At 51.1% G+C, this 26,686-nt stretch overlaps 1 protein-coding gene across 1 annotated transcript; it reads left to right on the plus strand.

Annotated features, from left to right (window-relative positions):
* Positions 1-657: 657 nt before the first annotated feature.
* Positions 658-25,552, plus strand: MATK (megakaryocyte-associated tyrosine kinase; the record flags this gene model as incomplete). The annotated part of the gene is made up of 13 exons (XM_082298101.1): positions 658-708; positions 10,818-10,850; positions 21,740-21,853; positions 21,997-22,112; positions 22,458-22,677; positions 23,601-23,694; positions 23,786-23,851; positions 24,005-24,104; positions 24,192-24,276; positions 24,454-24,527; positions 24,630-24,825; positions 25,160-25,246; positions 25,370-25,552. The coding sequence occupies exons 1-13, from the start codon at positions 673-675 to the stop codon at positions 25,550-25,552; spliced, it is 1,404 nt and encodes a 467-aa protein (XP_082154227.1). The 5' UTR covers positions 658-672.
* Between the last annotated feature and the right edge of the window lie 1,134 nt (positions 25,553-26,686).

Raw genomic sequence — 26,686 nt, forward strand, 5'->3', positions numbered from 1 at the left:
AGCACCTCACCTGCTTCCTTTGAATGGTGAAATGATGTGTTTCCTTTTTATTGGTGTTCCAGCCCTCATTATTTCTAGAGAGTCAAAATTAACAAATCTTTTTTTTTTCCCCCCCATTGCAAAATTATCTATTTTGAATTGGTACCTGTCATGCTGGCAAGAACATTGGATTGTGTAAGTTTTAATGAGGTATCTTGCTTTAGAAGTTTGCAACGTAATGTAATCTTGGGTAGACTCAAGCTGGGAACCATTTGGAAATGGAATGGACCTATTATGGGCATGAATTAAAACTACCTTCTTGCCCAGAGTTGCTGTCAGTGATTCCTGCTGCTTCCCTGCACCCCCAGCTGAACTCCCCTGGAATGCGCACAATTACCCTGTTCCTGCTCCAACCCATTCCCTTCTAACACCACAAGGATGTCCTTAGGTATTTTTCTAGAAACAATTACACAATATTTGAGGTAGAATAAGAAATTGAATTTATGAATTGTCTGCTGTCTGCCAAATAAAAGCAACTATCTTTTACTACAGTCTGCTCTATTCCTCTTTCTTCTGTTTTTCTGTTGGACTTCTGTATACAGGATAATTAGTTATGATCAACAAATATCGGTGAGCAACTATGAAGAGCAAGCAGGACCACTGCTGCTGGAATCCAGCATCCATGGCTTCTGTATGTCTGTGTTTTATCTGAAAGTTCTCGCAGTACAGGTAGTTGGTTCTCAAATTAGACTCTGCAAACAACAACTTCCTTTGGTCGCGGAAGGGGATGAGCTTCCTGCCCAGAGGCTCTTTCTGAAGAAGCCTCTCTCTATGTAAAGAGAAAAATAATTTATTCAGTGTGAAATTACAACCTTCTTGCTCAAACATCTGCTTCTTGTCAGAAATTCAGTTCTCATAAATAGGTTGTGTTTAATGCACGTTCTGCAGTAAATCTGCTGGACGGGACTTGGAGCAACCTGGTCTAGTGGAAGGTGACCCTGCCTGTGGCAGGGGGTGGAATTGGATGGGCTTTAAGGTCCCTTCCAATCCAAACCTTCCCATGATTCTATGATTCTGTGATAATTATGTCTTCAAACAGGATTTGAAGTACCTTGAATGCAATATTTTTCCATATCTATTTGTTGAAAGAATATGATGAGATGAACTGTGAACTATAAGTATTCTCCATTAATTTCTTGAAATTAAGATAGAACAGGTGATATTCCTGTAGCACCGAATTTGAGAAGTTAAACTGTTATAGAATTAGCATTTCAGCTTTTTAAGGTGTGATGTATTTTATCTTACTCCATCACTGATTTATTTTTGATGTAGGGCGGGCAGGGAGGGGAAGGTTTCAATAGGTACAGTCTTTGAGGGACTGTAAAAATGCCTTCCTCAACATATATATATTGAAACAATGAGATAATAAGCAGTATATTTGTAACTAAAATTGCTGTATTTGTCCTGCTGAGAAGCAAGAAATGCTAAAAACTGGCTCACATTTCTCTTTTCCTCTAAGATTTATTTTTAGTAATGAGAAAAACTTTCTTGTCCAGGTAAAATGCAAATATTTCTATGATAAATGTAGTTTTGTGGAATGATTATGTGCTATTTCAGAACTTAAAGTTATATATACTTTCTTTTTTCACCTGAATTCTTATGATTTTTGTTAAATAGCCTGTTCTGGTTTAAGAAGAAATGTATATTGATGTTCTAAACATCTCTTTCCTAACTTAATTTATATGAAAATGTGAGAACACATCTTCTGGGATGCCTTCAATCCAGCAGCTGGTTATTGATGAGTCCATTGATGCCTGAAACCAGGGCCAGCCACTCCCTTGGAGGGGTGTGTGGAGGGAGCTCAGCCGACTGAGAGACACAAAACTCGAGGGGGCATTTTCCCCTGACCTGTGTGACTGTCCCCATCTGCCACCTGAGTGACAGCGTGGTGGTCATGGTGGGACAAAAGAGACCTATTCCTCAAAGGGCTGTTTGTAAAGAGCTACAACATCTCACAAGTGCTTAACCCAGGAGTTACCACATCTAAAACTGCACATTTTTCAGAGTAAGTACGTGATGTACTTGTAACTGCCTGGCCTCTTTGTTGTGGTGCTCAGTCTGTCCCTTACTGAAAACTTAAGTGACAAACAGATTGGGGCAAAAGGGGCTTTAGTTCTTCATACTTGGTGAGGTCAGTGCATCCAACCAAGTGCATGTGCCAACAATGCTGTCACCTGGATCTAAACCAGCTACCTCAGGTGTGCTCTGCAGGCAGCAAAGAGCTGATCACATAGGAACGTTTTGACACGGAGAATCACAGAATCCTGGGATATCCTGAGTGGGAAGGGACCCACTCAGTCCATGCCACATGTAAGTCTTGCAGCCAAGATTGGACTGGTTGTATAAGAAGCCTGAAGTGAACAGGTTCTGTGTGAATTCTTGCAGTAGTGATGTCAGATGAAGTTAAAAAAATTCACAGAAAGTTCACGGCAACTTGACACCATGAGAACAGGGTGCAGAGCAATGGAGCCCCCAGGAACAGGACATCAGAAATCCCTATTTTGTTGACAATTGTTCAAGCAGATTCATGCAGAAACTGTAATCAAGTGTAAGGTTAAATAATAACTTGGCGGTAGCTGCTGACAGGATGAAAATATAGCCTGAAGTTACCTTGGATTATTATTATGCTAAAAAACAGCCTCTCAGGGAAATTTGTGTGAATGAGGGTGTAATGAGCTGGATCAAGACACCAGATGCACGTTAAGAGTTACGTGATGGAAGTGTGAGTGACCAGTCACCTGTTTCCGTGTCATTTTTCTGTGTTACCTTTTTGTATACAAGCCTGTGCTTGTTTCCCAGGTGTGCCAGCACTGTGAGGGGCCTGGCACCCTGTTCTGCAGACTCAGTGTGTGGGTTGGCTCTTGCACACAGTGTGACAGAGCCCTGCTTTAGGGACACAGCAGTGTGAGGCAGTGAAGGAGAAACTCATCAAACCACCAGTGCTTGTGAGATTTTTATACATTGAAGGTTTGAATGTGACTCCAAAGAGTGTTTTTTTTGTTTTTAATCTGAGTGTTTCAGAAAATTATCCATTTATGTTCAGAGGACACAATGTTTAATAGAAAAACAGTACTTTCATTGAAAGGGAAATGAATATGTTGCCCTGTCGTACCAGGGGCACTTAGAATGACAAAAGTGCAACAAGAAAGGCGTTGTTCAGCAGGCAGGAAGCCGAGGAAACAGGAGCTCTGCAGGATGCAAACCACGTCAATGTGGGCTCTGTGATGTCTGCTCTGTGGCTCACAGGAGCAGGTGCGATGCGTATCCGGGGAGCCTCGGGAGGTGGGACACGTTTGTAGGGTTTTGAACGCCACAGAGCCTGTTTACATTTTAGAAGGATGTACATCAAGGAAAAGCTCTTTCAGAAACATTTCTGAAATAAAAACTGTGATAGAAGTATATGCTTTAAGTCAGTTCACAGCAATAAACGAGCTCTCGGGATAACCTGGTGTGATCTAAGTGGGTTGTTTAGCTTTGCCAAAAATTCTTAGCTTGAAGTTGTCATCTATGCTATGAAACTAAACCACTTCACAAAAGTTTTCTATCACATTTTTCTCAAAAGTCAGGCTGATGTTACAGTTAACAAGGAAATAATGTTATCACTTCAGAAAAACCCAACAACTTAAGCAGAGTACAATCAAACCTCAAGTGTTATTTCTTAAAATATTCCTGAAAAGTATTTCACAGTTGGTTTTGACTGTTGTCGTGGTTTGACACTGGTTAAAACACTAAGCACCTATGAAAATTGTTCACTCACTCTCCTCTGCTATAGTGAGGAGGGGAAAAAAACAAAGGGCTCATGCGTTGAGACAAAGATTGGGAGAAAATATTCTAAGGGCAAAACAGGCTCAAATTTAAAGGTATAAAGTAAATTTATTATTAACAGAGTCACAGGAGGATAATGAGAAGTAAAATAAGCCTTTAGAACACCTTTTTCTTCCCAGCCCCTCCCTCTTTCCCACCGACAGCACAGGGAGATAGGGCGTGGGGGGGGAAGGGGTGGTTCAGTCAGTTCGTTACCCGAGATCAGGGAGAGGAGTCTCTTTTTTCTGTTATGCCATGAGCCCCTCCCATGGGCAAAACGGTTTTCCCAGAAGCGCTGTGATGTTGGTCACAGGTTCACGGGGTGCTGTTTTTAAAGGATAGGCTGCTCTAGTTTGGAAGCAAGGGCCCTCTTTCTCTATTTTTGGAAGTAGCGGCCCTCTCTCTTTCTTCGGGTCTCCGGCTGGATTGCAGTTTTTTCTGGCCCCCACTCGCTCCAGCGTGGGCACCTTTTCTACGGGCTGTGAGTGGATTTCTGCACTCCCCATGGACTTCATGGATTACAGGGGGACAGTTTGTTTTACTATAGTCCTCATCACAGCTTGTAGATGAATTTCGCCTCCGACATTTGGAGCACCTCTTCCCTTCTTTCTTTTCACTGACCTTGGTGCCGCCATGTTGTCTTTCTCCACACGTTCTCACTTCCTTTTCTTTCTCCGACTAGAAGAAAAATTGCTGCTCTTAGGTATCATTGTCAATAAGTTTCACTAATTCAAAGATTCTTGCAGCATCTTGCAGCATGAAGAAGCTGATCTCATCTAGGTTCTGCGTCGGGGAATCGCTCACCATGTTTCTGCTGCTGGCCACATGGCCCGACTGCCACTGTGCGGGCAGTCATGGCTGCATGCTGCATTCAGCGCCTCTCTTCATGCAGAGCGCCGAAAAGGAGAAGCCTTTGCTGCCGTCCCTTCTGTCCGCAGCACGGCTGGCTAAGGGCGGCCAGGCAGACAAAGCTCGCCGCAGGCCACACTGAGATGGCGGTGGCCACGGTGGCCACCTGGCTGCCGGCGGCACCAAGATCGCCCCCAGCGGCAGCACCTCGCCGCCCCTTGGAAAAAACTGCCCTTGTGCTGTTTTGATTTCTTTCTTAAATATGTCATCACAGAGGCATTACCAACCTCTCTAATTGGGCCAGCAGCATGTCCATCTTCAAAGCCATCAGAGATTGGCTCTGTCCATTATGGTGGAAGCTTCCAGCAGCTTCTCACAGAAGCCACTTCTGTGGCTCCCCCTGCTACCAAAAATCAGGCTGTCCTACGTCAGCACAACTGTTCGAGTCGATGTCTCTAAAAACCTTTTGCTCCAAGTGTTCACTCATCTTTGGACATTTTACTTCATGTCTTCTCTGAGTTCTAGCTTTGAAAATGTCTGAGCACAAGAATTGTCAAATTTTTCATGTGGCCTGGAAAGAAGATCATGCACATGATCACAGTGTGGTCATTCAGAGCTGTCTTGACTGGAGTTTTTTCCAACATCTACTTCTATCCCAGAGTACTTAAGAGGAGGGTACCAGTACTTAGTCCTCACTCTTAGAGAGGCTGTGACTTAGAGGTCTGTTTGTCTGTGGGACCAGCCAAGCATCTGAAGTTACTCAGCAGTTACTGTTCTTTGCTGAGCCTGGAAATGTGGCACGAATAGAAGTTTAGCAGCAGCTGATCCTGAGAAGAGCACAGAGAAGGGATGCTAAGGGTGGAGAAAGTGGTGTGAGCTATAACCTATTCAGAAATGTTCTGCAGTATTGAAAGCATCTGATGTATAGCATCATGGAGACATTCATGTCATCTTGTGATAAAAAGCTTAAAATCTCTCAGGCCTAACTACAGCTTTGTAGTTGATATAACCATCATCAAAGAAATAATTACAATTAAGTTTGTATTTGCAGCGCACAAAGGTTCTAGGAGAATCTTGAATTGCCTTTTGACTTGAAAGACTTCTTACCATTGGAAAAACATGAAATCATGGAATGTTTGGTGTTGGAAGGGATCTTAAAGCTCATCTTATTCCACACCCCTGGGCAGGGACACCTCCCACTGTCCCAGGCTGCTCTAAGCCCCAATGTCCAACCTGGCCTTGGACACTGCCAGGGATCCAGGGGCAGCCCCAGCTGCTCTGGGCACCCTGTGCCAGGGCCTGCCCACCCTCCCAGGGAACAATTCCTGCCCAAGATCCCATCCAGCCCTGCCCTCTGGCACTGGGAAGCCATTCCCTGGCTCCTGGCCCTCCAGCCCTTGTCCTCAGTCCCTCTGCAGCTCTCCTGGAGCCCCTTTAGGCCCTGCAAGGGGCTCGGAGCTCTCCCTGGAGCCTTCTCCTCTCCAGGTGAGCACCCCCAGCTCTCCCAGCCTGGCTCCAGAGCAGAGGGGCTCCAGCCCTTGGGGCAGCTCCGTGGCCTCCTCTGGAGTGGCTCCAGCAGCTCCCCGTGCTCCTGATGTTGTTCCCCAGGGCTGGGGCAGCTCTGCAGGTGGGGTCTCAGCTGAGCGGGGCAGAGGGGCAGAATCCCCCCTCCCCTGCTGCCCACGCTGGGGCTCAGCCCAGCACAGGGGGGGTTTCTGGGGTCAGTGCCCATGGCCGGGGCAGGTTGAGCCTCTCACCCACCAACACCCTCAAGTCCTCCCCAGGGCTGCTCCTGATCCATTCTCTGCCCAGCCTGGGTTTGTGCTTGGGATTGCTCTGACCCAGGTGCAGGAGTTGCACTTGGCCTTGTTGAACTTCATTAGATTGGCACAGACCCACCTTCCCAGCCCATCTTTGCAGAGGTTCTGACTTTGGCAGGTGTGCCTTTGGAGTGTTACGTGTTGGACACTGGGGAGGCTGAGTGCCAGCTTGGTGGTCAAGCAGAAGCTTTTGCTTAACAAAGCAAAGCTTTTAGCAAAGGCATTGCTTCAGTGTTGGGTTAGTGTAGCGGGTTGAGTTCGAAACCGGGCAGAAACACCAATTAAATGTAGTGGTTTTGGTTCAAAATATTCATTACTTACTTATTTTTCTTCTGTGAGATAAGAATTAGGAGAAACGCAAAGCAGGCACAAACCTTAAACAGTTGCCGTACAATGAAAGAGTTTTATTACTAATAGAATTAAAAGTAAAGAGACAATAACAAAACGAAAACAAATCCCCCCCCCCCCCCTCCAGCCAGCACTTCTCTCCTTTTACCTAGCTCACACAAGGGATAACAGAACATGGGATGTTAGTCAGTGTTCCAGTTCTTGAAAAGTCTCTCTCTTATGCTTAAGGGAAAAAAGGGTTTTTCCTTCAGTTGCACGTGGTTCCCAAACTGCCACTAACAGCAGATCCGCCCGGAAACAAACAATCTGCTGTGTGTGGAACATCTCTCCCATGAAAAATCTCACAGTTCCTTCACACTGCAAAACATGGGCCATCACATGGGGTTATTCATCTTTTTAAGGATAAGTTCTTTTGGCCTGCACACAAAGGCTCTTCTTCGCCACAAGTCTCTAGCAGCCTCTTGCTACTATAAAGCCTGGCATCGGCATTCTTCACAATCTTCACAGGCACACGAAGATACTCCATCCCCCCATGTTCTTCAAATGGATTAAAGAGACAAACAGTTTGTGGTATTACAGTTTCTTACCACGGCATGCAAGAAGGTTTCTTTTAAGCTGCCCGCCAGAATCGCGGCCCCGCCCTCTTTTCTCCCGCCGCCATGCTCAGCTCCGTCCCATGTGACTCACTTCTCTTTCTCTCTGACTCTGACGCCGCCATGCTGAAGGGTGTTCTTGTTCGGCCTTTACGGTGGGGAAAGCCTCGCTCCCTTTGTGCTGCTGGCTGCGTGGTGTCTTCTTCAGTTCAGCACGAAGTGTGCTGGCTGCAGACAGGAGGCTCTGCCGGCTCCCGTTGACTCCGCCGGCCCCGCATGGAGAGGAGAGGGACCCGCTGGTCCCCAGAAGCCGCGCTGGATGGGTTTAGCTGTGAGCAGTCCATGGCTGGTTTTAGCTGCCTGTGGCTCTGAGGCAGTCCCCCCCAGCCACCCAGGGTCCGTGCCACAGCGTTGGGAGAGGGGGAAAGGGGCAGTGGCCCCGGCCCGGCCCGGCGGGGCCGGGAGGCTCCAGAGCCCCCACCTCCCAGCAAGCGAGCTCCGACCAAAAAGGGAAGTCCCGCCTTTCTGTGCGGTTTAAATATGTAAATTGTGAGAAGCGTAATTGGTCTTAAAGACTGTCCATCAACTCAGGGTCAACCCAATACAGTTAGAGATGCAAATGTCAGTAATAAATTTAATCCACCATGGCCAGCTGCTCTAATAATTGCTCTAATGAGATGGAATAGAACAAATTGGGAAAGATTTCATAGGAACAAACAGCTGACAGTAGTATGAAGGATTTTCAACTTATGCTATTAAGGATGCTATTAAGGATGTCTTCCTAAATGGCTAAGAATTGGGCTACTGAGCCTGTTTTCTTCATTCACAAAATGCTAAAAATAGAGGAAAGAAGAGGCAAGCTTGTGAAAGAGAAGGTGACAACACTGAAGCAGACTACAACTGTTTCTGAAAGTGTACCTTGAGGGCTGCTGGGTGTACATCCTGTTTGACATGACTGAGTAGGAGAGGTTGCCACTTTCCTTGCGGGACAAATTCCTGTGTGAGGCTTCATCATGATTTTTAACTTTTTTACAGCATTATTTTTCAACAATGCTTGATCAAGCTGTTGAACTTATGCTGGTTTATTTTGTGCATAATCACCTTACTCTGATTTTTCAAACATACATTTATGGGCTCTCATGTAGGGTTTTAGTCAGGGTATTAGTCAGGCTTTTTTTTCTGTGTGCAAATACTGTTTTCAGTGCTGGGACAGATGATGACACATTTATATTATTTGCATTGCTATTATTTTGTAAATTCCTGAAAATGTTACTTTGCTTTTACTTGTGAAATCATACATTAAGATTTGAAATCTAAATTAAATCTTCATTTTCAGTGAGATCAGGTTTTGTTCTTCCCATTCTTACTATAAGCAGGGTCAGATAAAAATAAAAAAACCCCAAATGTAAGTATTATTTATGCCTGGAAAATGCCCTTGATAACACAGACAGGTGATTGACTGGCACCAGGAAGGGGTGATAATCTTCAAATGACCATACCTGAGTGCACAATGGACTCAAAACAATCTGCTATAAGAAATTCTTTGCTAAATGATTGCTACCTCCTATAAGCTTTAAAATGAAGACACATCCATTGTGGTAACAAACCTTGTCGATGTATGTGAATGAATTGTGCTCCAGTTAAATTTCTCTGTGGGGTTTGCAACTGGCTCTTTCTAGAGCCCTTTGCAGCTTCAATGGATGTTACATTTCCTTCCTGTCTTGAATTGCAGTGTAAGGTGGCTGGGAGCTTTTAAAATCACTGTCACTCAACAGGGTGGCAACATTTTATTAAGGCATAAGTATGTACACTTTGAGAAAATACATTCTGATGTAACTTCCTGCTGTTACTGTCATGGTCAGTTATCCTGAAGGATGTGCCCTGTGTCTCAGATTGGAAATGCTGAAGGTTAAGATATCTGACTCCCCTGTAAACTCTGAGTGCAGCTGCAGTGGGTTTGTGTTTAGTATTCAGAGAGTAATGCCAGAATCCTGCACCCAAATAAAAGATGTGACAGGAGGTGGGGAAAAAACTTCTGCTCTTGCACACGGCCATCAAACTGCAGCAGGTGAGTGATGGGAAAATGCCAGTAGAGAACAGAAATATCCACAGAGACCCTTGAAGACTCGGTCTCAGTGACAGAGGTGATATATTCCGGTCTTGGTGTGCTTTTGAGGGAGAATTTCTTGTATGATTACTGCAGTTAAGAAGATTATCAGGCAGCTGTAAAATCCCACATGCACTCGGTTGTCTGAGATCATTAACATTTTTAGAAAGGAGCTCTGAAATCAGCTTTTTATTCTCCTGAGTTCATCCCAAGGAAGCTCTGCCACCAAGGTCAGATCGAAGGGTTGATTTCTTGTGGGTGTGTGCATTTTGGTGATAAAAGAACAAATATAATTTCTTACTTGATAATTTATATAAGCAAAATTCCCACAAAAGTGGATATGTTCCTGGTAGTTTGGCGACCTGTGACAAAGCAATCTAGTAATTAATTTCAAAGTGCTGCAAACCGCAAGGCAGAGTCCCAAGAATGGGCAAATGTCCAGAGAAGTAGCAAGGTTTGGTTAAAGGGAAAGCATGTTTGTCTGTTTTTTTTACTTCTGTCATGTCACTTTAATCCTCTCCAGAGATGATGGGACTTTTTGTAAACAAAGATTTAAACGAAGGATTTTCTGAGACCTCAGAGCCTCTTCCAGTGCCTAAATGGGCTCCAGGAGAGCTGGAGAGGAAGTTCAGACAAGGGCCTGGAGGGCCAGGAGCCAGGGAATGGCTTCCCAGTGCCAGAGGGCAGGGCTGGATGGGATCTTGGGCAGGAATTGTTCCCTGGGAGGGTGGGCAGGCCCTGGCACAGGGTGCCCAGAGCAGCTGGGGCTGCCCCTGGATCCCTGGCAGTGCCCAAGGCCAGGCTGGACATTGGGGCTTGGAGCAGCCTGGGACAGTGGGAGGTGTCCCTGCCCAGGGGTGTGGAATAAGATGAGCTTTAAGATCCCTTCCAACCCCAACCATTCTGGGATTCTGTGATTCTATGGATTTGTCAGAACTGTATTTCCAGCCCCAGGCACTCCCACTTGACTTCTACAAAGCTCATGTTGCTTTTCGGAACACTCACAGTTGTTATTTATAGAAAAGCTTTTAAGGGAAGTCTCAGATGCTGTAACTGTGGGCTCATTCCAGAGAATCTAAAGCTCAGTTGATCGGCTTCTCACATTTTCTTACTTCAGGTAAAGCAAGATTCCAGAATTATTTAAATTGTTTTTAAACATGTTTTTAATTCTTTGCTGCTGATGTTTGCTGTTAAAAACCTGACTGCAATATATTTATTTTTGTGATGGGTTTCCTTTCTCATCTCTTGCATTGACAGATGAACCTGGACTGCAAGATCCCTGTTAGGAAGGTAAGCTGGATGCTTTAGAGACTGTAAGCTGCCAGGAACTCTTTACTGTAGAAGAAGGAATTGTTCCCTGTGAGGGTGGGGAGGCCCTGGCACAGGTTTCCCAGAGCAGCTGTGGCTGCCCCTGGATCCCTGGAAGTGTTTCAGGCCAGGCTGGATGAGGCTTGGAGCAGCCTGGGACAGTGGAAGGTGTCCCTGCCCATGGCAGGGGTGGAATGGGATGGGCTTTAAGGTCCCTCCCAACCCAAATCATTCTGGGATTCAGTGAATCTGTAATGAAATGATGCACAGGTAGACAAGAGTGGTTAATACCAGTTTGCTGAATGTCCCTGACAGTGAGATACTGAAGATTCTCACTGCAATTAACACTTCTAAACTACTGAGAGATCTGGACTACATTTTCTTTTTTATTTTACTTCTATAATTAGTAACACGAGAAATTGTTTTGGTGTTGCTCAGATTTAAGTAAAGGGATTCATCAAAGTGAGAGGAGCATAAGACCATAGAAAATCCTGTGTTGGAATGAACCCACAGGGATCATCAGTGCAGCCCCTGGCCCTGCACAGACACCCCAACAACCCCAGCCTGGGCATCCCTGAGAGCGCTGTCCAAACGCTCCTGCAGCTCTGGCAGCCTCGGGGCCGGGCCCATTCCCTGGGGAGCCTGGGCAGTGCCCAGCAGCCTCGGGGGGAAGAACCTTTCCCTGAGATCCATCCCAACCCTCCGACATGAGGGTCCTGGTTAAGCTGGTTCTCCACACTGACAGTGTGAGGTTGGGGTGTCCCACCAAATGAGAGTCCTACTGTCTATAAATGAAATGCTTCTTGTCCTCAGTGTTTCTGCGTGCCATTGACTCCTCTGTCCTGTTTTTTATTGCCTATGTGGAAAACCACAGAATTTATTGTAGCACATGAAAATTGTACAGTGCATGACTCAAGCCCTCTCCCATCCTGTTTGCTCAGTCGTTCTTGGTTTGATACGCAGCAGGAAAGGTCATTTACATGTCATTACTTTTTTTCATTAACAGTTGCAATTTTCTTGACTGTGCAATGAGAGCATTGACTTTCTTGATCAATACCAAATAAGCAAACATTAAAACCCTACAGTTACTCAAGTTAAATATGATGACAGAGAACCCAGTTTGAGATTAAATTAAAATTGCCGTAGCCAGTCTTGCCTGAAACTTCTGTGGCTCAGGTTGATGAAGAAGGCTTCAGCTTGGACACCAAATTCTTGGTTTCATATTTTCAAATGAGCTTTAGGTGAGGTTTTGCAATATAAGCTTAATTTCTGTGCATGGTGTAGTGGTGGTGATTAACTTCTAAATAACTTAAAATTCCACCTTCCATAGTGTGTGGGAAGAACTGCAGCTTTCTGTGTATTTCTTCCACATAGCTGCCTTCATTTCAGTTGGGTTGTTACCATTTTATCTCCTTCTTCTCCTGGAATGGTTTAAAAATGCTGGCTTTGAGGGGAAAAAACACAATCAGGGGACTTGAAATCTTGAAAGAATACATTTAATGCACACAGTAAAAAGAAGAGAGACAGGTAGAAGAGCAGATGGTGAAGGAGGTGGAAAAAATTACAAACAAGAGATGCTGCATAGTAATCATATTATGTGTATGAAATAATGCTCATAGGATTGCAATTTTTGCCTGTAAAGAAGTCCTGGGTTAGTCTGATATCTTGCATTTTAAATAGTCCATTGCAGGTAGTTTTGTTGTACTATAATTCTCCAAAATCATACAACCCCTGATGAGACAATGGAGCCAGGTGGAGGTTAGTCTCTTTCCCAGGTAACAAATGACAGGATGAGAGGAAACAGCCTCAAGTTGCAGCAGGGAAGATCTGGGTTAGGTATAGGGGAAAACTTCTTCATGGAAATGGTGGTCAGGCACTGGCACAGGCTGCCCAGGACAGTGGTGGAGTCACCATCCCTGGAAGTGTTCAAACGACGTGAGGATGTGGCACCTAGGGACATGGGTTTTGTGGTGAACGTGGAGGTGGTGCTGGGCTGACTGTTGGACTTAATGATCCTGGAGGTCTTTTTCCACCTCAGTGATTCTGTGATTCCATAATCACTACAGAAATTGCACTGTTGTATAAGAGTTGAGTTGCCTCTAGCAACAGTTCCTTTCCTTCTGTTATGTTTCCTTCCCTCCCACTCCTTGCTCTAGAAGAAACTCTTCCCACAGCAAAACGTATAGAGAGATATATTAAAGAAAAAAAGAAATAAATCCCGCCCACACTCTGGTATCATGTGTATCCTTTAAACATTTTATCACTTTAGACTTCTGCCCTCTGGCCTGAAGCTGCCAGGTTTTGTTGTGTGGGTTTGGGGTTTTCCCCCACCCTTTGGAGCAGGGATCCTGGGCTCCAGGGGCTGCTGTTTGGGAGCAGCAGTGTACAGCGTGGTGCAGACATACGGAGACACTTCCTTCTCAGTGGTTTTGAACAAAGGTGACCGAGCTGGAACGTGGCTTTGGTGCTGTCATAGTGGTACCTGGAAAAAGAGTGCAATGGAGACAACCAGAGCTGGACACTGGATGTTGGATGTGACACCACCAGACAGGAGGAAAATTGCCATAGGCTTCGGCTTCATGTATTTGCTGAAGGCTGGGGAGCTGGGGGTGTTCAGCCTGGGGAAGGTTCTGGGGAGACCTCAGAGCCCCTTTCAGGGCTTAAAGGGGCTCCAAGAAAGCTGGAGAGGGAGTTGGGACAAGGGCCTGAAGGGACAGGACAAGGGGGAATGGCCTCCACTGCCAGAGGGCAGGGCTAGATGGGAAGGAATTCTTGGCTGCACAGGTTGGCCAGAGCAGCTGTGGCTGGCTGTCTTGGTTTGAAAGACAGGTGTCTGCTAAGGAAGGCAGGAGCCTCCCTTGGAATGGCAGATGCAACCCCCTTCCCTCCTTGTTATTATAATTTTTAAAATCAAGGGGGCTTTTAGGCAAAGATGTAGGAAATAGGAATAACAGTTCTTTACTATCATATATCGATATGTGTATAACCAGTCAAACAAACAGCAGTAACTCTGGCAGTAACAGCAAACAATCCCAAACCCAGTGCCAGCCTTCTCGGCTGTCGGGCCCTTTCCCCTCGGGTGCAGTTCCGCTCGCAGCCGGCAGGGGCGCTGGCGGCTCCCGGTGAGCAGGGCAGGTGCGATGGTTCCCCCGCGGCTGCAGGGGGCGCTCCGGAGCGAGCTCGGGGAGCACGCGGCACCGGTGCCCTGGGATCCCGGGAAGGGGTGGGACAAAGGCTTCACAAACCGCTGGGCAGCCGATCCCGGTGTCCGGCCGGACCCTCGGGAACAGCAGGCTGGAACGGCAGGGACGAGCACAAATCCCGGCTGGCAGACGAGATGTATCCAAACTGCGGTGGGAACCCCCCGGAGGTCTGGGCAGGCAGGGTGAGCAGGGCTACAACGCAGCGAAGGCTCGAAGCAACGGCGGGGGCAGGGCGGCCACGGCCCAGCTCCCAGCGGGGCAGGGAAGGTGGGCTTGGGATCCCAGGGTTTCTCTGGCAGAAGGAAAAGCAGCCAAAGAAAAAGCCTCCCTCTCCATCCAAACGCCAGGGACCGACTGACCGCACAACCAGGTGAAACAAAAGAGCAGCCAGATGCACCCACTGCAATGGCTAGCTCTTTTGTTTTTCTGAAGTACCCAGCAATTTGTCCCCCTAGAAACACGTATGGGGAAAATTCCTTTAACAGAAAAAAACAAACCAGGAGAGCTCCTAAAACCCCAACACTGTCCCACCCCTGGAAGTGCTCAAGGCCAGGTTGGACAGGTCTTGGAGCAATGTGGTCTAGTGGAAGGTTTCCCTGCCCATGGCAGGGGGTGGGACTGGATAATCTTTAAGGTCCCTCCCAACCAAAACCATTGTGGAACACTGTGATTCTTCATTTAAAATTCAGTTTCAAATCACTTTTCACATTCCTTCAGGCTTTTTGGAGTATTTTGAATGGCTTTTTAGAACTTCCTGAAGAACATTATTTCTGTGTTGTTTATTGTCAAATGAAGCTGTTTCTTCTTTAAGTACATTTCTGGGGGGTGTAAAGAAGGTTCTGTTTAAATATTCTGGGATAAAGGTCATAAGCCATACAAAAATATATATTTGGAGAGGGATGTATTTCAAAGCTTTCATAGATGTTGACATAGATGCATTGTTTTATAGAATCAGAATCCCAGAATGGTTTGGGCTGGAAGGGACCTTAAAGCTCATCCAGTTCCACTCCCTGGACAGGAACACCTTCCACGATCCCAGAGTGCTCCAAGCCCCGTCCAACCTGGCCTTGGACACTTCCAGGGATGGGGCAGCCACAGCTGCTGTGGGCACTCTGTGCCAGGGCCTCACCACCCTCATAACCAAAAATATTTCTTCTTCATATCCCATTAAAACCCACCTTCCTTCAGTTTAAAGCCTTTCCCCCTTGTCCCATCGCTACATGACTGCTGTATGAACTAACCCAGTGCAGCATGTTCTGAGCACTGCTGGAGCTGGTGCTGTCCCCCTGTACACTCAGTGCTACCGTAACCTCGTGCCTTGATTGGGATCTTCATTTTGCCATCCAGTTATCATCCCCTGTTATTGGTAAATCAGAAAGATTGAGAAGTGTTGAAATATCATGAGTATTTTCTACCCTGACCTTAGTCAGATCAAAAGAGGATGAAAAAGTACATCTGCTGCAAAAAGCTTTCCTCATTAGAAATTAGGAAGTTACAGCCATTGGATACTGCCAAGTGCTGCTAGTAATGGGAGCCAAGTTATGATACTAAGTACTAAAGATTTTAAGTGATGGAGCAGTCTCTGTTCAGGGTAAGTGACACAGATGCCTGAAAAAACCAAGAATCAGATATGGGACGAGCCTCCGAGTGCTGCACATCCCCCCCAGACAGATGCAACACACCAGCATGGACACTGCAGCCAAGGCCTGAGGTGTCCCTATGAAAGAGCTGCCCTGACATCGGGGCTGGGTGTCACCAACTCACATGTTCAGCTGCAGCTGAGCATCTTCCACTTGTCCCTTGAGCATGCTCAGGCTCTGCTTTCTTGCTGGGGCAGAGATTTGGGCACTGTTATTTGCTCTGCACAAGTTTAGGGAAAATACCTCTTCTGTCAACGCTGTTCTGTGGGGCTGCTGGGAACAGAGGGGAATCGCTCCTGGAGGCATCAGTCGGGCTCCTGGTGATGCAGAGAGAAAGATGCAGGTGCACAAGAGCACCTGAACCAGTGCTGGGCACAGCCACTCACAGAAGGGTGAGCTTAAGGCATCACCTAAAGCTTATTCAGAGTGAAAGACCCTTTCAAATGATCCTCTCTTCAAATGAACCAACAATTACCTGCACAGCTGCCTCCAATTCTGTGGCCCCCAATACCAAAAGGAGGTGGAGCTGCTGGAGCCACTCCAGAGGAGGCCACAGAGCTGCTCCCAGGGCTGGAGCCCCTCTGCTCTGGAGCCAGGCTGGGAGAGCTGGGGGTGCTCACCTGAAGAGGAGAAGGCTCCAGGGAGAGCTCAGAGCCCCTTGCAGGGCCTAAAGGGGCTCCAGGAGAGCTGCAGAGGAGCTGGGGACAAGGGCTGGAGGGCCAGGAGCCAGGGAATGGCTTCCCAGTGCCAGAGGGCAGGGCTGGATGGGATCTTGGGCAGGAATTGTTCCCTGGCAGGGTGGGCAGGCCCTGGCACAGGGTGCCCAGAGCAGCTGGGGCTGCCCCTGGATCCCTGGCAGTGTCCAAGGCCAGGCTGGATGGGGTTTGAAGCACCCTGGGACAGTGGGAGGTGTCCCTGCCCATGGCAGGTGTTTAGGAAGGAATGATATTCAAGGTCCCTTCCAACCTCATCCATTCTGGGATTCTGTGATTCTATATTTCTGGGTAGAAATAGAAGTCTTTGCTGTGATAAAGCAAAAATTTATAAATAATATGATAAAATGATGTTTTATCATCATTTAGCATGTTTTAACTCAGTGATGTTCCCTTTAAATGCTGGAGATTGGATGTCAAAGACATGTCTGCTCTTATGACTTATTGCCAGTTTCTGGTTCCCTTTTAGAAGGTTTGAAGTGCAGGGTATTTTCTCAGGCTGGAAGGTACATCTCTGGTGAATCCAATGGTATTGTCCAAGTGGACTGAAAGGGGTTGAGTTGGCAAAAGAGAGTCTGTGGGTTTGGGATTGCTAATGCCCAGATCTTGCGGAGATGACAGGAGCTGGTTTTTCTGTACAAAATGTGTGCTGTTCCTGATGAATATTGTGAATATTGTTGCCCATCTCTCCACCTCCAAACTCTGCTCCTTTGGATAACTTTCATTTTGCCAGGAATGGCTCCATAGGATGTTGGGCCTTGCTCTCCCTGGCCCAAATGCAGGACGCCAGGAGGAGGACTGGCAAGTAGGCAAAGCCTCAGCCTAGAATGTGAGACAAACATTCCCGTACTATTGCCCATAGTGACTTGGGAAGGGCTGCACAGTCCCGATGTTTCGGCTCTGTAGCTTCTGGAGGGACCCGGGCACGCAGTGGTTCAGCTGTACCCACCGAGCCGGGCATTGTCTTTGCTGCACTGGAGAAGGGAGCAGGCAGTGCTGAGGTTCCGTGTGTTAAAGGCTCAGGCTCTGGCTGGGTGGCAGGTACCAGCATGTAAAGGGGACACCAGCTCAGGCAGAAGCAAGTGGGAACCTCTGCTGGCTGTGCAGCAGGACAGGGAAAGCCCATCCATTACATCTGAGGGGTGGTTCCCTGTGTGTGACGCCGGAGTTCTTCGGCCCATGGTCACGTCTGTAACAACGGCCGGATGTGGCAAAACCCAAAAGTACAAAACATTTCTGTTTGTCACAGAGAGCCTTGTGCAGATCCTGGGAGCGCAGCGTAGGGCTGTAAGGATGACCTTGTGTGTTTTTCTCCAGCCTGAACAGACCAGGTTTCTAAGGATCCATCCCTACAAATACAGGGAATAATGCAAGGAGTGCTCCTGGGGAAACCCGCCCCAAGAATCCTATGAACAGTCTGGCTTGAATGGCTTGGGGAAGTTGTTTGTGGAGGCTGTTTCAGGAGCAGGACCTGAAAGTACCAGCTAGTTTGGACTAGTTTTCTTCTACACTGCCTTTGCCCTTGAATTGCCAGTGTTTTCTGAAGGCTTAAATGTTATTTTATTAATTTTTTTTTTTTTTAAGTACACCCAAAAAGATCCCAAGACCCCTGAATGAAGTCTGGTGTTTGCCTACAACTGCATTTTCTTCTTTCTCACCATTTTGCTCAGAATATTGGAAGTGCTGAACATGAGTGCAGAACTGGTGTCTGGTTTTCTGGCTGGGATGGTGAACTGCACAGGGGGTTATTCCCTCCCGACTCGTTGCGGATGCTGCAGGATACAGATAAGCTGGTTCTGTTTGACAGTGGTGCTCAGTTAAAGGTTTCTCTGCCATTGCCTGTCCCAACCCACGATGCCTCTGGGTTGTCACCCCCAGTGGAACAGGGAGGGGTGGCCGTGCTCCCAGATCAACCTGCCCTGAGGCTCAAAGAGTTGATGCTGAGACAGGATTATACTGGGAGATCCCTGGTCCCAGCTCTTCCTCTCCTGAGACTCAGCCTCCTTGGAGAGCTGTTGCCACCACAGGCACCCACTCCATGGTCACTGCTCTGGCCAGGCCAGCAGTGGTGACAGCACTGCCCCTGTTTGCAGGGGGATACTGATTCCCCCACAGTGCCACAGGGAACAGGATCTGGTGAGCTCCAGTTCCCTTCTAGCAGGGGTGTGTAACTGTGCCCTCAAAGGGCAGAAGTTGCTCTAAGTGTTGTCAAATAATGAGTCATTTCTGATGGAGGTTGGAGGGCGCAGGCGGTGCTGCCACAGGGACCGCCCGGACGCTGCATCACAGCCTCACCAGCAGAGAAATCAGGAAATTGGGCTCCGGCTCTGGCTGGGAGCTACCCTTGAACGTAGAGCTTGGCTCTGTGTAGGAAAGAGACTCTCCAGGAGTTCAGGAATCCATGTCCAGGCTCAGCTGTGAGCTTCCCCTGACATCGCTGCCCCCAGCCCCACATGGCCACCACTGAGAGGTAAGAGGGAGGTCTGAGAGGTGCCGCGGGCAGGTGAGGTGTCCTCCTGTCCACTCTGGCAGCAGGGAGGGGCGGGCGCGGTGGGCAGTGGGGGAATGCCCGGGTGTCACCCGTTTCCCAGCAGAGGAGCTGTAGCTGCCCTTTGTCCGAGCGACAGCCAGTGCAGCCGGGGGTCTGTGTTCCGGAGGGGAGGGCACAGTGTGTCGGCTCCACCACAGCCAGAGGTGCAGCCCCCGCAGGCGGTGTCCCCTCCTGTCACGGTGCTGTCAGGTCTGGCACCTCCTCGGCCGGGGTAACTCTGTGCACTGGGAATCAGCCTGAGCTCTCCAGTCCAGGGTCGGGACAGCTCTACCAACCCCCACCATGTTTCTGTGCTTCTCAACCTCATTGCAATTACTCAGGTTTACCAATCCATAAAAGTACAGAACAGCCCCAAAACAAAGAAGGGGGCAAATATCTCCTCTCAGGCTTTCTGCCTGCACACTGCTTGTGGGAACATTCATTCCAGTGATGGGAACCTCACGGATCAAACACCTCCAGGAACGAAGGGCTGCTTTAGGACAAGGCATGTGAGTGTCAGCAGGAGGGAGGTGATTCACAGCTGTCCCTGCTGGTGCCTGGGCGAGGCACTGGCTGGTGTCCAGGCTCTGCCAGCAGCAGGTGTTCATGTGGGGGTGCGTGTCCAGCACCCCAAGCCCCAGGGCTAGCTGGGCAGAGGAGAAGCTCTTCTCATTGGTACTCGAGTGGAGGATCTGTCCCTTCCCTGTCCACCTGCTGTCTGCACACGGGGGCAGGACTGACCAAACAGTTGCTGCTTTTCACCCAAAATTTCTGTCCTGGAGCAGCAGAAAATGAGGGACAGTTGTCGGAGCTGCCATCAGCCCCCCTGGCTCAGCCAGCACATCCCTCCTCGGACCAGGATGTACCACGGCAGGGGTATGGAGTGGGCGCTGTTCTGAAGCTCTGTGTCCATGAGGTCCTCACCGTCCTGGAAATGATCTGAGCTGCACCCAGTCCCGTCAGCCTTTGGCTGTGCCTGCTGGGGAACAGGCACACAGTGACTGCCTTTGCATCCCCAACTTCACCAAGACAGTCTGTGTGCCATGGCTGGGCTGTGGGGCGAGGGGATGGCAGTGCTGGCTAACGATGGCTTTGTAGAGACAAAACTGCTGCTGCCTTCTGATGCTAACCTTGTAGCAGCTGCAATTGTCCCTGTTTTGTTGTCGTGGATAGGGACTGGCATAATCAGATAATCCTTGGATCTGCACTGCCACAGAGATGAGTTTACCACCAGTGATGCAGAGGAGTGATTGTGACTCACCCTCCAAAGGAGGAATGGAGCAAAGTCATCTCTGCTCCAAGGAGCTCATCCCACAGCGTGGGCAGCAGGGCAGGGGGAGATTCTGCCCCTCTGCTCTGCTCTGATTAGACCCCACCTGCACAGCTGCCTCCAGCTCTGAGACCTCCAATATCAGGAGCAGAGATGCTCTGAGGGCTGGAGCCCCTCTGCTCTGGGGGTGCTGACCTGGAGAGGAGAAGGCTCCAGGGAGAGCTCCGAGCCCCTTGCAGGGCCTAAAGGGGCTCCAGGAGAGCTGCAGAGGGACTGGGGACAAGGCCTGGAGGGCCAGGACCCAGGGAATGGCTTCCCAGTGCCAGAGGGCAGGGCTGGATGGGATCTTGGGCAGGAATTGTTCCCTGGGAGGGTGGTGAGGCCCTGGCACAGGGTGCCCAGAGCAGCTGGGGCTGCCCCTGGATCCCTGGCAGTGCCCAAGGCCAGGCTGGACATTGGGGCTTGGAGCAACCTGGGACAGTGGGAGGTGTCCCTGCCCATGGCAGGGGTGGGAATGAGATGAGATTTAAGGTCCCTCCCAAACCAAACCATTCCCTGATTCTATGATCCTCCCAAGGAGGTGACAGTGGGGATGAAGGACTCCAGGAGGAAAAGACCCTTTTTAAAAAGAATTTTAAATTGCAACGTTGTCATATGCATTGCAGCATGACCAGCTGGTGTCAAGGGCAGCACAGGGACATTGTGCAATCATCCCACAGTCAGTGCATGTGACAGTCCCACCTCAGCCCAGCCTTGCCTGTCAGTGTCCCTGCTGCCAGGCAGCCCCCACATCAGCCCTGCTGCGTCCCACATCATCAGGGCCATGGCTGGTGCCTCTTGTGGCCCTGGTGACTTGGAGCTCCTGAAAGAGGAGGTGAAAAAGCAAGTTCCTGGTAAAACCACATTACTCCCCCACAGCTGTGGTGCTGGGTTCCTGCTGTGCCAGCAGAGCTGGTGGGAGCTGGGGCCCCTCTTTGGTGGCAGAGGCAGAGAGCAGGAGTGCTGGGTCCTGCTCCCATCTGTGTGTGGGACAGGAGTGTCCCCAGGACACAGCTGGCACAGGCAGGGTTTGCAGCCTGCTCTAAGCCTTTTCCTCCATCCTGTGTGCGAGGCTGCATGAGGGGCAGGAGCTGTGCTGGCCAGGGGAGCCTGTGGGACAGCAGCAGTGGCCCGGGACAGCAGCCATGACCTGGAACAAGCCAGCTCAGCCCTGTCCCTCCACAGCCCCTTTGGTTTCTTCTGCAGGTGGCAGCAGGAGAGGACAGGGAGTCCCTGATGCGCTGACGGTTGGCCATGTCCGGGGTGAGCGGGGCTGCACAGGGACACCAGCAATTCCAGCTGACACTGGGGTGACGTGTGCCCCCAGGACCGAAGTGGGGTGGAGGATGGCTCATGCCCAGTGCCCCTGGCCCTCAGCCAGGGTTTCCGATGGTCCTTGGGGCTGGCCCTGGTGCCTGTGGGAAGCAGAGGGGTCCAGCTCTCGCTGTCCCTACTGATGCCACCTTCTCCTTGCAGAAGCACTGGCCCCCCGGGACACAGTGTGTCACCAAGCATGACCACACCAAGCCCAAGCCCCGGGAGCTGGCCTTCCGCAAGGGTGACATGGTCACCATCATCGAGGCCGTGGAGGTGAGACCTGTGGGTGCTCAGGTGCACACTGCGCTGAGAGGGCACAGCCAGAATGGGACTCTGGTGCCATCAGCTCAGCTGCCAGAGCCAGTCCCTCCCTTCCCCCCCTTCCTTCCTATGCTCTGAGACCCTCTCGTCCCCAGGGCAAAGGCTGGTACCGCGCCAGGCACAACGAGACGGGGCAGGAGGGGCTGCTGGCAGCCAGCGCACTGCGGGAGCGTGGGGCCATCCGCGCCGACCCCAAACTCAGCCTGATGCCGTGAGTACAGCTGGGGCGACTGGGGGGACCCAGGGGGCCCAGCTGAGCCCCTGGGAGCTGCAACAACAGATGAGTCCAGTGTGTTCCCCCCATCCATGTTTTGGGTGGGCAGCTGGGGACGGAGCATCCCATGTCCATGCCCTGTGATGGAGGGATTTGCTGGGGCCAGTACCTGGCTTTAAAGACCCCTGGTTGTGCCCACCCGCCTTGGATGGACCTGATGGAGAGGGGTTTCATGCAGTGGGGTCTGTGTAGCTTTGGCAGGGGCTCTGCCTTCCCCATCTCGCTGCTGCCCCTGGGGGAAGCGGCCTGGCTCAGCCCCCTCTCCAATGCCCCTCTCCTCAGCTGGTTCCACGGGAAGATCTCAGGGTTGGAGGCAGTGCAGGAGCTGCAGCCCCCTGAGGATGGGCTGTTCCTGGTGCGTGAGTCTGTCCGGCACCCCGGTGATTACGTGCTGTGCGTGAGCTTCGGCAAGGAGGTGATCCACTACCGCGTGGTGCACGAGGAGAACACGCTCAGCATCGACAGCCAGCAGTACTTCTCCAACCTCATTGACATGATTGAGGTGAGATCCCTGGGCAGAAGAGTCCCAGGGCAGTGCCAGAGAAGGGCAAGGACCTCATGGGCTCGCACAGAGCAGTGGCAGGTCCTGTTGTCCTTGTCCTGCTCTGTGTGGTTTCCATTGGTGTTTGTTACCTGGTGTAATTCTCTATCTCCATCAAAGGCTCGTGGTTCCCACTCTGTTTGGAGTGCAGTGGGCAGATCTGGGGTATCCCAAGGATGTCTCTGCAGCCAGCCCCAGCTGTGCCACCTGCAGTCCCAGTCCCCGGCCAAGGGCCACATCCCTATCCCTGCTTATTCAGTGCTTCACACAGCAGGAAGACCCTGGTGGCCTCTGCCTCCCCTGGACTTTGAGGCATTTTACTGTGTCTCCCTCCACTCAAAGCCCCCTCTCACCTGCTGACCCCACAGAGCTCCCAGGCTGTTGTGTGAGCTCTCGCCCTTCCAGTGAGTTTTTCCTGGTGGTCCATCCTCACCCTGTCTCCTCTCCAGGGAGTTGCACTCTCATGTTTTCCTTTTAGACACAGCTACTTTTGGGTGGCTGCTTTCCCTTCTCAGCTGCCCCAGCCCCACTTTAAAGCTCCGAAGGTTGTCCTGTCCCATCCCATCCTGTCCCATCTTGTCCCATCTTGTCCCATCTTGTCCCATCCTGTCTGGCTGCTTCTGCTCCCATCACCTCTGCAAAGTGCCCTCAGCTGCTGCAGCACCTGCCGTGGTTCAACCCCACCAGTAGCATCCTGTATCCCCTGTGGTCCATCCTGGTGTTCCTCTGGCTGTGCCCCGAGGAGAGCAAGGCAGAGACATGGGCTGCCCCCGAGGGTGGCGATGGTGGCGTCTTGTGGAGCATCCCAAAGCTGTTCCCTGGACTCACACCCCAAACCTGAGGGTAAGAGGTGGCATCACCTCCATCTGTTCATCCCTTGGCAGCATTACATGAAGGAGCAGGGAGCCATCTGCACCAAGCTGGTGAAGCCCAAACCAAAATCTGGGATGAAGTCAGCTGAGGAAGAGTTGGCCAAAGGTAGGGGTGGTGCGAGGGGGCTGTGGTCTGCGTTTTAGGGACAAGGCTCCACTGGTGGCCCCTGCTAACCTGCCCTTGTGCCCATGCCCAGCTGGCTGGCTGCTGAACCTGAAGCACCTCACGCTGGGAGACCGCATTGGGCAAGGCGAGTTCGGAGGTAGGTGAGAGGATGGGGCTGGAGGCTCCCCAGCTGCAGCTTCCCCAGATGGCACCCTCTGATCCCTCTCCCCACCTCTTGGCATGGGAGGCTCAGCCTGGGGTCCAGGAGACCAGGTGTGGGGCTCAGCCTGACTCTCCTGTGCTCTCCCAGATGTCCTGCAGGGCGAGTACATGGGGCAGAGGGTGGCTGTGAAGAACATCAAGTGCGATGTGACTGCCCAGGCCTTCCTCGCCGAAACAGCTGCCATGACGTGAGTGCCCCATGGAGGTGTGGCCCAACCCTGCCTGTGGCCCAGGACGAGCAGGCACCTCCTTGACTTGGATCCCCTCCATTCCAGGAAGGTCCGGCACAAAAACCTTGTGTGTTTGCTGGGAGTGATCCTGCACAATGGCCTCTACATTGTCATGGAGTTCATGAGCAAGGTGAGAGCACCTGGCTGCTCCTCAGCCAGTGGGACCCATCACCACTTGGATTTGGGGACAATATCCCTGTCTAGGGGCTGAGTCATAAAGACGCTGGGCACTGCAGCACCTGCAGAAGGCAAAGTCTTCTGCAGCCCCATCCTGTTGGTCCTGACTCCTTTTATCCTCCTCTGTCAGGGCAACCTGGTGAACTTCCTGCGCACGCGGGGCCGGGCGCTCGTCCCGACCCAGCAGCTCCTCCTGTTCGCCCTGTAAGTCCATCTCTCTCCTCTGGGCTGGAATCCAGGGCTCTGCATACCCCTGTGCTGCCCCAGGGGACACACGGTGACACAGCTCTGTCTCGGTTGTGGCAGGGATGTGGCTCAAGGTATGGACTACCTTGAGTCCAAGAAGTTGGTGCACCGGGACCTGGCTGCCCGCAACATCCTCATCTCTGAGGAGAACGTGGCCAAAGTGAGCGACTTCGGCTTGGCCCGGGTCAACCCCAAGGGTGCAGATGCCACATTGCTCCCTGTGAAGTGGACGGCACCAGAGGCCCTGAAACACAATGTGAGCGACGGTGAGAGGGAAGGGGCTGGCCAGGGGGTCCTTCCAAAGCATCTCACCCACCCCCTTGGGTTGCCCCTGCTCGTTCCCACTGACCCATCCCTGCCCCGCAGTGGCCTCTGGCACAGTCAGCCCTGCATCTCCCAAAATTCTGTCTCTGTCCTGAGCAGGCATGCAGTGGGAATTGGGGCAGGATGATGGGACTGTGGGATGTTCACACCCTGGGGAGCTGAGGGGGGCAGGGGGCAGTCACTGTCCTCTGTCTTGCCCTCGGGAGGCAATGGGGACCCAGCGCAGCCTCAGCTGGCTTCAGCCTCCCCTTCTCCTGCCGCCACAGAAATTCTCCTCCAAGTCGGATGTGTGGAGCTATGGGATCCTCCTGTGGGAAATCTTTTCCTTTGGACGGGCACCCTACCCCAAGCTGGTGAGCACTGTGCCAGGGAACACCACAGGTTACACCCCACTGGCACTGATGGGACAGGGACATCCCACTGCTCCCTGACCAGAGCAGAGAGGGGGATCCCAGCTGGCTTCTCCATCCTGGCAGGCCCTGAAGGAGGTGACAGAGCTGCTGGAGCAGGGGTACCGCATGGATCCCCCCGAGGGCTGCCCACCCACCATCTATGCCCTGATGAAGAGCTGCTGGGAGTTGGAGCCAGGCAAACGCCCATCCTTCAAGAAACTCACAGAGAAGCTGCAGAAGGAGCTGAAGCACCTGAGGGACATTTGACCTCCATCCTGCTACCAGGACCCAGGACCTGAAGCCCCTGGACCCTCCAGGGTTGGGAGTGGCAGGGCAATAGGGGCCAGGAACAGGATGGCCTGTGGTGCTGCTCTCTCGCCCTGTGGAGATGGGGCAGCAGCCTCCCTCCATCCCAGCATGGTCCTTCTACCCACCACACAGCCCAGAGAAGGTTGCCATGGGATCGATCTCCCCTGGCCCACCAGAGTGGGGAGTGCAGACCCCGAGGGAGCCGTGCCCACACCCCGTGTGCTCAGCCCCAGGAGCAGATGCTGCATGTGGGGTCCCTTCAAGCTGCAACTCCCAGTGATGGGAGACAGGACTGGACATCTCCACTCACTGGAGGATGAGACCCCATCCTGGCTCAGCCCTGCTCCAGCACCCAGCCCCGCACGGGGATGCCGGCACAGCCAGCTAAACCACATGGATTTGGGCTTTTTGATTAAACCAAAGAAATTAGTTCAACAGCATCTTTAAGCCTCTGGGGTGAAATTAGGCCTATCCCTCACTTGGGGCCTGACAAAGCCCAGTGAAAGGCTTTGGGGGGGACCAGGAGCTCTGGCCCTCAGAGCCTCCCATGCCATCCAGCCCCTCTCCCGTCAGGGCTCTGTGCAGCAGGGGATTACAGCCTTTTAATCAGAGGCTGTATGGGAATTGTTTGGTATAGATTACGGGCGTGGGGCACATCCCCAGCAGTGGGGCAGCCCCGCAGGCTCCCAAGCAATCTCGAGTCTCGGTGGAGCAGGGATTAGCGGGGGCACGAGGCTGCCGCGCGGGTGGGTGTGCACCCGCCACCGCCTCGTCTGCTGCCAGTCCTTCGACCCTCGATTGAGTTTTTTCAGCTAATCCTCTTGTGTCTCCTCTGTGCCGACTTCCTGCACCTCCAATATCCCCTGTCTGTGTGGTTCTGGGTGCCCACGGCATGGGGCTCTCCCCAGGGCTTGGCCCTGGCCCCATGGGTGCTGTCCCAAATTGGGATCCATGTAATGGGGAGTATTTCAGCCTGACGCAGCATCTGCTGCAGTTTGATGACTCCTTCCACCTCCCCATCACTGTGATGGGGCAGCACTTGCTGTCCCCCTGCACTGTCACTGTCCCCTGCAAGCACCCTTGGGTGCAGCG

The sequence above is a fragment of the Coloeus monedula genome, assembly GCF_965178545.1.
Source record: "Coloeus monedula genome assembly, chromosome: 27".
Taxonomy (NCBI): Eukaryota; Metazoa; Chordata; class Aves; order Passeriformes; family Corvidae; genus Coloeus; species Coloeus monedula.